The sequence below is a fragment of the Pundamilia nyererei genome, unplaced genomic scaffold (assembly GCF_000239375.1).
Source record: "Pundamilia nyererei isolate P.nyererei 1_Seehausen unplaced genomic scaffold, PunNye1.0 scaffold00027, whole genome shotgun sequence".
NCBI lineage: Eukaryota > Metazoa > Chordata > Actinopteri > Cichliformes > Cichlidae > Pundamilia > Pundamilia nyererei.
In genome coordinates, this window is record NW_005187428.1 from 2,006,934 (window position 1) to 2,016,803 (window position 9,870).

At 38.7% G+C, this 9,870-nt stretch overlaps 2 protein-coding genes across 5 annotated transcripts in view; both read right to left on the reverse strand.

Annotated features, from left to right (window-relative positions):
• nr2c1 (nuclear receptor subfamily 2, group C, member 1) overlaps nucleotides 1–5,664 on the reverse strand; it is a 6,707-nt gene extending 1,043 nt beyond the window's left edge. The window contains exons 1-13 of one of the 4 annotated variants that reach the window (XM_005728089.1): nucleotides 5,553–5,664; nucleotides 3,872–4,006; nucleotides 3,478–3,711; nucleotides 3,256–3,334; nucleotides 2,957–3,136; nucleotides 2,725–2,875; nucleotides 2,329–2,425; nucleotides 1,918–2,105; nucleotides 1,422–1,575; nucleotides 1,189–1,310; nucleotides 917–1,059; nucleotides 334–471; nucleotides 138–243 (exon numbers count right to left, since the gene is read on the reverse strand). In XM_005728089.1, the coding sequence (XP_005728146.1) occupies nucleotides 138–243; nucleotides 334–471; nucleotides 917–1,059; nucleotides 1,189–1,310; nucleotides 1,422–1,575; nucleotides 1,918–2,105; nucleotides 2,329–2,425; nucleotides 2,725–2,875; nucleotides 2,957–3,136; nucleotides 3,256–3,334; nucleotides 3,478–3,711; nucleotides 3,872–3,943 (1,664 nt within the window). In that variant the 5' untranslated portion in view covers nucleotides 3,944–4,006; nucleotides 5,553–5,664. Of the gene's footprint in view, nucleotides 1–137; nucleotides 244–333; nucleotides 472–916; nucleotides 1,060–1,188; nucleotides 1,311–1,421; nucleotides 1,576–1,917; nucleotides 2,106–2,328; nucleotides 2,426–2,724; nucleotides 2,876–2,956; nucleotides 3,137–3,255; nucleotides 3,335–3,477; nucleotides 3,712–3,871; nucleotides 4,007–5,160; nucleotides 5,327–5,359; nucleotides 5,498–5,552 lie in introns of those variants that run through there. The other 3 variants (XM_005728091.1, XM_005728088.1, XM_005728090.1) reach the window with 3 other exon arrangements.
• A 2,340-nt stretch (nucleotides 5,665–8,004) lies between these two features.
• Nucleotides 8,005–9,870, reverse strand: part of LOC102203130 (FYVE, RhoGEF and PH domain-containing protein 6-like) — a 17,339-nt gene continuing 15,473 nt past the window's right edge. The window contains exons 18-20 of the mRNA XM_005728093.1: nucleotides 9,071–9,199; nucleotides 8,839–8,978; nucleotides 8,005–8,734 (exon numbers count right to left, since the gene is read on the reverse strand). Of these exons, the coding sequence (XP_005728150.1) occupies nucleotides 8,698–8,734; nucleotides 8,839–8,978; nucleotides 9,071–9,199 (306 nt within the window). The 3' untranslated portion in view covers nucleotides 8,005–8,697. The remainder of the gene's footprint in view (nucleotides 8,735–8,838; nucleotides 8,979–9,070; nucleotides 9,200–9,870) is intronic.

The window sequence follows — 9,870 nt, forward strand, 5'->3', positions numbered from 1 at the left end:
CACACACACACACACACACACACACACACACACACACACACACACACACACCCCCCCTGCTTTTTAAGAGTTAAAAAACTTATGGTGCGTTTCCAGCATTGCCGGCGGTATGCAGCACAGAGGTGAAGCCTACAAACCTGTAAGAGTCTTCTGGATATGTTCTGGTTACATAGTCCTGCAGCTCCATGTAGGCTTTTTCCTGGAATCTCTCTATCTGTGGGATATTATCTATGCCCGGATGATCTGGTACAAAAAATAAAGTATATGCACAGTCAGACTTGAGTACACCAAGGAATCTGCTTTTGTGCAAATCGGGGGGGATTGTCTACGCACCAGGGCTGAAGAGTACAATAGCTTTGAGGTAGGCATATTCATACGAGTCGGGGGAAAGCTTGGACACGCTGTTACAGAACTCCTGCATCCTCCAAATGTGCTCCATCACTATTTTCACTCTCTCTGGGGACAGCTTCTCTGTGAGACCAAGGGGAAAAAAAGGGCATGATGTAACAGACATGCCACAAAAGTGACTAAGACAAGATAGGGGTAGGAATTGATAAGCATTTGCTTCCTCGTCCTCCTTTTCAAACAGGAAACTGTCAACATTTTGTTTTTTTCTTTGTGAATAGGATGGCTTTTAATGATTTTGTGTTTATTTGTTTTTTATATGCATTAGTACTTGTTGCTTCCATTTTCAAAATAAAAATTTGTTTGATTCATTGAACATCTTGTGTTACTGTCCCCTGAGTCTGTCTAGCTTAACCCCTTAGCAGTCCTACAAATGTACAATTAGTCCCCTAAACCATCCAATGTACCGTGGGCGGTACGTCCGACTGCTAACAGGTTAACAGCTTTCCTCTTTCTCAAACTGTACACAAGTATTAAACCTCTCAGGAAGACAGCAGCAGAGCTCTCCTACCTTCCTGTAAGCTGGTCTGGAGATGGTTGATAATAGCACTTAAGATGGTGCCGACATTCATTACATTTGAACACTGTGCCAGACCCAGGGCAAAAAGTTCATTCCAGCAGGCTTTCATCAGGTTAATGTCATTGTCTTGCCCGCTGTAAAACAAAATGCACATGGTTAATGTACTACAAAGGACAGTGCGTGCACATGTAACGGTGCACTTCAAAGACACGTGATTTAACAGACATTATCCACAAAGAATATTCTTGCAACAACAGGCTTACCCGAGGGTTTGAAAGGCAGGTATGGAGCGTGCCCAGTGCATAGAGAGAAAAAGTAGCCGTGAAGCCGATTCACAGATGTAGTTGACATTGAGGTACTCTGGCACAGGCAAAGGCATCATAAGCTGCAAGAATGGGGAAAGAAAACAAAAATATGCTAACAATGCAGCTCTGTTTAACACAATCAGGTGTTTTTAATCAAAGGGGAGCGTCACAATCAGTGGCTGTCCTTTTACCTTGAAAGGGATATGGCTGTCAGAAAGTAGAGGTCCTTCCAGCTCCACCACAGGGCCCGACTGGTCCCCTGATATCAGCTGCATTGTAGCCTCCAAGGACTCTCCTGCTGAGCCATCACCAGGGTGCAGGACTTTGGCCAGGGTGTCAAAAGCTCTAATGATACACAACATATACACTTATTATATTTTGAAAAATGCTTGCACTGAAAAATCCTCACATTTGCATTTATAAGTTGTATATTACAGGAGATTCATCACAAAGCAATACAGCACCACTGTCACAGATGCAAAATGCTATACTTTTGATCAGCAGAGTGCCAGTCTAATTAAAGCCTTAAGATCGAATTAGAAACCACATGGCCCTGCAGGAAATTCAATTACAGCTTTATGACAAACAGAAAATAGAAGCCAGAGAGTTTCGTGAGTTTCATTCTGGTGCTTCTTTAGGCCTCGGTTTCAGCATCAAAGCATCTTGATTTCTTACGACAGCTCTCACCTCGAGATATCACTTGCAGTTTGTTCATCTCCCTGGATATCAGTCATTGAGCTGTCACCGTTGCTAAGTGTTTCAGCTCCCATCAGATCATTTCTGCTGTCACTCGCTTCTCTGCTCTTGTTGAGGTGGGCAAGGGATGTTACTACATTTGCCAGTGTTCCAAGGTCACCCTGGCATGGGTCCTCCTGCTGAGGAGGGGACAGTTGTTATCGAACAGTCTGGTCACTGAACTGGTCCCAGAAACAACAGGGACAAAACTGGTTCACAGCAAACTTATTAGGACACGTCTTCATCAGTGAATGTGCAATGAGTTTCGTTTGTTTGTTTAATCCTAAACACTCTAAAGTTCTCTGCTTGTATATAAGGTAGAAAACATATAAGCATAATACAGTTATACTGCATCCGTGTTACCTTTTCAGGTGAAGCTGGAATCAAGATGGTGTTTTCCAGCTTGGAGAAGGGTTGCTGAATGTTGAGCAACATGCTTGACTCAAGCAAACTTGTAGATCTGATGTTAAGAGATTTGACATCACATATTGCATTATACTTTACAAGGCCGCGTAGCAAAATAATCATTTCCAGGCAGAAATATTAGTCGAGCTTCTAATTGTATATAACGTTACATAAAAGACTGCCAATGCAAGTTCAATATAACTAAGCAAAGGCATTGGAAATGTAGAAAAATAACATGTACAGCACATTTTATTTATTATGTTTTCTTACACTGTGGACATTTAGCAGAATTCAACAAAACTAATAATAACAACAACTGTCTTATCAGTATATTAGAGTTTAAGTAAGATTTACCGAGCAGTTTCCTTGTCGGATGCAAAAGTAGGTGTAGCAGCCAGAGGGCTACACAAGTTCTTGCGGATGTAGATCTTTTCAGTGGAGGCTGCACAGTTGACGGATTTTTCTCTCGCAGTGACTTCAACAGGCTTTCTCTCACACTGAACAGCTAAGAGATCAAAGTCATAGTCACGTCAGTATTTTATCATGCAGGTTCTTAATAACTTAATATAGTATTACAATTTCTTACAGTCCTGCCTCATGCCCAGAGCTATACAGCGCTGCAGTCGACAGTACTGGCAGCGATTTCGGTGTAGCTTGTTAATAGCACATTCTCCGGAGCCCCTGCATGTGTACACCAGGTTCTTCCTTATGCTGCGTTTGAAGAAGCCTTTACAGCCTTCACAGCTAACGGCTCCATAATGACGTCCTGAAAGATGAAAGGGAAATGTAATCAGGTGTGCTTATGTGTCATTTCAATACCAACATTATAAAAAAAAATCTCTTTCTCTCTATACACACATATATATATATATACCTAATGCATACCTGAGGCCTTATCCCCACAGACAACGCAGTACTCCACAACAGGCTTCACAATAGACTGGTCTGAGCTTTCAGTCACAAACTGCCAAACAACCCCAGAAATTGAATAATTTAATACAGCAAACACTGCAAGCAGGCTGACTAAACATATTCATGCCCCAGTCATTAGACTTTTCAGCTTGTTTATCAAAACTGGAAGGAGTCAATAACATCTTCAGGCAATACCTGAATCTGCTGCCCAGTGAGTTCGGGGGAGGCAAACAGCAGCTGATTAACCCCAGAACCATCTGGAGTAGTGAGGATGACCTTGTTGGGTGAGCCTTCCTGCTTGGCCAGAATTACTTTCCCCCCAGAAGAATAATCAGCATTTGCTAGGATAAACTGCTGCTTTCCAGGGGAAGATGGCTCAAGTGCTGTGACGATCTGGATCTTCTGTCCAGTCTGCTGATCAGTTACAATCTGTTAAAAAAAAAAATATATATATATATAAAAACATGAGCAGGTGTTTACTGCATGTGCTGAAATGATAAGTGGAATTGACACATTTTACAAGCAAATTGCGCATCTTTATTTATTCACACAAATTCAGTCTCTGGGGGAGAACGGGCCATATCGTCACCTGGATTCTGTGTCCTAACGCCATGTTGTTGTCTGCAGACACAAGCTGAATCCTTTGAGCCTGTCCATCCATTCTGATATTGCACACACCTTCCTCCACCACCGTTCACATCAGTGCCCCATGAAACAGGCACACCTGTACAATTAAACATCTGTATTACTCTGTTGGGATCAGAGAATATCCTTTAAAAACAAAACAATTACTTCACAATGTTCTTACAGTAAACAAATCCCCGAATCACTTATCATCACTTCTGATTTATCATCCTTTCCCCCACGATAAAAATATGTTTCTTCTAATGCTGAGGCTTTTTCTAAAAATAATAACAATGAACAGTGCAAATAATGCAGGAAGAGGTCACCCTGGAGTTACATTTCCTCTGTTATCATTAATATTATTATAGTTAATGTTATAATTATTATTGTTGTTGGCTCGATCTCATATTTCTGGACAATAGCCCTAGTCTATAAATAGGAGGAACAAACACAATCAAAGTTAAATTGATTAATCAACTGATAACATGTTAATAGAAAGAGTAATGTAAAATAGCAGAAGACTCATCTTTTAATCACAAAAATATTTCTTAGGTTCTACCAAAGATCTAATTAGTGTTTTTTAATAATCTGATGTCTGCAAAGGGAGCTGGGACAACGTGATATATTTCAACTAAGAGCAAATAAGTCTGGCAGAACTTATACTTGCATAACCAATAATTATTCATACTCCAGTTTTCTCCAGTCCTTTTAGTTACAGCCCGACATCTGTTTATATTTTTAAATTATGTCAAAAGCTAATAAGTCATGCTTTGCTTGAAATAACTTTTACTAAACCAATATAAAAATATAGGTATTTAATCTGTTATGTACAGTGTCAGTAACTACATGTTAATTTGTGGCCTGTGCTAACCAATCAAGCCGGTGCTAGCTCGAAAATGCACTATTGGTGGCCTTGCGATAAAAGACAGCTTAATGTCGCGGTAAAGTAACAATAAATGAACGACAAAGACACTGTATGAAAACATACATCCTCCTGACAGCCAACTATTTAAAATCGATACGGAAGATAAAGGTATTTCTTTTCCTGTGGGTGAAAGGTCAACATTGAAGGGTTAAAGCATGCTAGGGTTCAAGGCCCATGATGCCGAATCGTACAGTGAACAGTTGCGCTCCGTTTTTCACAACTGACCAAAAATCGCAATAATTCTGGCACCGGACTTCCACGCGAGTCGGCATTTGAGAACAGCTCACGATTTAACACTTTTAAATTGCTGCTGTTATACTCACACTTACGGAAAGGATGCTGTTGCTTGCTTTACGCAGTGTGGTTTGCGACGCTAGCATTAGATAGCCGTAGCACGGTTAGCTAAAGCGGCTAACATAGCTAGATAGCATATATGTTGACGATATTACTGACGTTATGCGTTAACCTATGATGTTAGCTCTATAACTGTCTGTAGAGTCTCACAAACATAGCAGCACCTTTACATACTTGCCGATCTTATGTCTTATGCTCCCAGCTCCACACGACAGTGCTAGCGAGCTAAATTAGCTTTTTGCTAGTTGGTAGCTAATGGCAGCTTCCCTACTGTAGACCTACTGAACACTCCCTCCCTTCCTGTGTTACTGGCCGCTCACGGATCTTTCTTTAACCTCTCCTCTCCGCATAACTAATAAAGTCTTACCTTTCGACGAGCTGTTGGGTCAGATATTTTGCTGCCTTAAATAAATTAATATTTTTAAGTGTTTGCTGCAGGTAGTGGGAGGGTCAGAGTTCGTGACCTTTTTTTATCAATAAATAAGACTCGCACATGCGCATTTGGGCAACATCGATTCATATTGTGTACACTAAAACCTACAGCAATTGTCATGTTTAGACGTCACATTCCTGGTAAACCGTTCATAATGTAGTCTTCCTTTCATTATACTCATGACAAAAATCAAAACTCAAAGAAAATGAACAGGAAATCTTTCATTTGATTAATGTTTTTCTCAATGACAATATACTTTAAATTGTTAAATCTTTTTGTTGGTCATTTTTGTCACATAGTTTTAGGTTTAAGTTTAATTCTGAAATTTTAAAACAGCTTCTGTCACACCAGCTATTATTCCATTGCCTACAATGTCCTAAACCATTTTCTCACAATCCCTGCACTTGAATGATTTAGCAAGAGTACACACAACTGGGCTTAAATTTGTGACATATCACATTAGTGAGGATTAGATATTGCACAACATTTTTCTTATCAGTTGGGTTACGGTGTCTTCGCAGCAAACTGATAAATTTACATTGAAGATTACGATAAAATTCAGCAAACTGTTATGAAGACATTGTAAGCCTTTTGAAATTTCATAATCAAATGTTGAAAATATTGCACCTTTATACTAAAAAGGGGCACAGTGACAAAAAAATGAACCGCCCTCTTTTAAGTGCAAATAAATTCATTTTACATAACCAGCTTTTCGATACATAAAGTGCAGATAAAAAGATCACAAAGTGCTCTTTTTATCTAGAAAGGTGCTATATAAATACAATTTTAAATTGTCTCATTACATGTCTTTTCCAGTATATTCTTGACTGGTTACTGGTTCTATATTATTATAATTGAGAGTGAATAAAGTGACATAAATAAATAATATTTAGTTCCATATAACAGTAGCATAAAAATGAGTGATGCCATTTGCTCTGCTGTCATTACTTGAAGAATTCTAATTGTAAAGATAAATGAATAATCCTAAAACTATGCTTTGGTAACTTATGTTATGTAATGGGTGGTCTTACAATGCTGTACATGTCATGAGCTGCCCCTATTTTGCTAGCAAAGTAGGAAATAGGTGCAATAACTTATTGACACATGTAAACATAATTAGAAATAGAGTCTATAAGGCAGAAACAGAGTGTGTACAATTTTAATAACATCATATCATGTGTTTCTTCAACACAGCTTGAACTCTCGTAGTTAAACCTTCTTGTAATTTCTTAAATAAATTTTCAGGAACAGTTCTCGAGGATTCTTGAATGAAATTATTTTAAAAAAAGGATGAACCCACACTGCTTCAATAGTGTTGATCTCTGGTGAGACCAATCCATGACTGACACGGTTGCTTTGATGTTTCATGGCACATCAAAATCTGCCAGTGCTTCTTTGTATTCATTCCATCAGTTTAGATAAAATCCCCCACACCACTGACTGAATTCCAAATCCAAACCATGTTTACAGGTGACTGTAGACACTCACTGTTGCATCTCTTTCCAGGCCTCTTCTGGACACATTAACAAAATCTGGGGTCATCACCTCATAAGACTGATTTTAAGTCCAGTTCTTGTGTACTTTGGCATATCTCATCCTTTTCTTGTTTCCATCCCTTAAGAATGGTGTTTTGCCTGCCACCCTTCCACTGAGACCATTTCTGATGTGGCTTCAATGAAAAGTAGATGAATCAGTTGAAAGACCACATGCATCTCTCAGGTCCTGTGTCAGGTCTTTGCTTGTTTTTTTCCTATTTCTTAAGGACATAACTTTCAGATACTGTCCATCTGATGTTGAAGCGTCTTGGGGCGACTGTTGTTGTGATTTGGCGCTATATAAATAAAACTGAATTGAATGTTACTAGTAGCTCTTTGAGAATCACTTTGTTGGCGCAAAACTACTATTTTTATGCCTGCCAAACGGTGTTAATCTTTTTGCAACAGGCTGCTAGTAACACAGCGTGTAAAGATAAAATTTAGGTACAAGGACTGGACGGAAAATGAATGAAAAAGCAGACATGTCCAAAGAAGACACTTTTAAAGACCTTCTGAAAGCCTGAAGAGCTATGGCTCAAGAGCAATTCTGGTAATGAAATGAGGGGTGACTCAAGATATCTGCAAAAGACTGTATACCTTTAAGATCCATCATGAGGACTTATATAAGTGACTAAACTGTACAGTCAATTTTCAGCATTTAAAGTAAAAGTGATTTGGGTGTAAAGTATAGCGTTAACGTTGGAAAAGAATAATTTCAGCAAACATACATACAACAACAATAAACACATGAAAATAAAGATTTATTACAATGACAGAATTTGAGCAGTAAAAATTAATTTCTTGTCAATCTAATTACAATCACTTCTATTTACATAGATATATATTTAGGGTATAATCATATGAAGCCATTTGATTGACTTAGGTGCAGAACCCATTATGGGACAGTTTGAACAGTGAATTCTCCACCAATACATCATTGAGACTTTAGATTGCAGACTCCAGTCTAAGAAGATAAAGTAAACATTTCTTACCCAAGCAGGAAGTGAACATTGTTTTAACATTGCTCTGAACGTGCTCTATGGTAACTTATGAAGTGTGAAAAGAAAAAAAAAAAAAGCATTCTCAAACCACAAGAAATACCCACATAATTTATTTAGGAATCTGCTGGATAGACGTGTGTTCACATGCTATGACAGCAGCCGTGTCCACAGTAACTAATGGATAATTCTCTTTTTCACCAAATCTGTGCTATGGCAATCCAAGCACGACATTAGACAATTGCATTAAAAGCATAACCCAAAATTAAAGTCTAAAAATGGATTTCTGACATTGAAGCCTAAACTTTTTAAATGCATGTGGAAAAGATTCATGTGACTGTGCAAAAATAAAAATGGGTAAATCCCATCTCCACAAGAGAGCTCTAAAAACAATGTAAAAAGTAGTTACAGTAATTACAATAAAATCAATAAAAACAAAACGCACAAAACTGGTGACTCCAGATGCTGTTTACAGATTTCTGGGAGCACTGAGGTAAAACAGTTTCAGCCGAGGCAAGCACAGCCAGCAGCTTCACACAGCAGATATTAAAGCACAGCAGCCTCTTTAAAAGACGTGATCCATCTGTTAAAAAAAAGAAAAAAGAAAAATTAATATTATTACAATATTTTAATATTATTAATATTGTCACTATATGCAATAATAAATAGCATCTCTCTCTACAGTACTTTTGGGCAGTCTCTGGGCTGTCAGCTTTAAAAATGTAGTAAACTTTGTTTTTGTGGTAGAGTTTGAACTGCGACGTCTGTGAGGAATCAGCTTTTACAACAAATCCCAGCAGGGGCAGACTCTCCAAAGCTGCCACGTCCTGCATGAAGAAATGAAAAACAAATGTTGCAATAATTCCCTTTGTTCCAACTGCCATACTGAGCTTTTATTAATACAAGTAGAAGACTTTACCTCACTTGCTGCGTATTTGTACAGGACCTTGTCTTTAATGACGAACCATAACCTCTTCCCGTGCTTTTTAGCCACCTTGGACACCTGCAGGTACCCACTCATAGAGGAGTCGTCTGTGCTGGCCGTCACCTTTACAAAGTAAAAGCAGTCTGATGAGTTTTCTGAACATTATATGAAGCCAAGTTGGGACACTGTAAAATGTAAATATAAACAGAATGCAAATCTTCTAAATCCAATTTTTTTTAACAAGAATTGAAAACATTAAATGTTTAGAAATTTTACTATTTAATGAAAAATATTAACTCATTTTAAATTTGATGGCAGCAAAACTTCTCAAAAAGTTGGAACAGGGGGAAATAAAGGCTGGAAAGAACTTTCTATAACTAATTAACCTGGATACATAAAGTCTTCAAAAGATTCAGAGATTCTGGAGAAATATATCATGCAAAGAAGAAGCCATATGTGAACATGAGCTAGAATCACTGCCATCTTCTCTGGACCAAAACTCATTTAAAATGGACTGAGGCAGGGGTGTCCAACTCCAGGCCTCGAGTGCCGGTGTCCTGCAGGTTTTAGGTGTCTTTGATCCAACACAGCTGATTCAAATGGCTAAATTACCTCCTCAACATGTCCTGAAGTTCTCCAGAGGCCTGGTAATGAACTAATCATTTGATTCAGGTGTGTTGACCCAGGGTGATATCTAAAACCTGCAGGACACCGGCCCTTGAGGCCTGGAGTTGGGCACCCCTTCTGGTCCTCTGGTGGGGTCCACGGAACAGTTTTCCGCTTTCCCTTAGTCC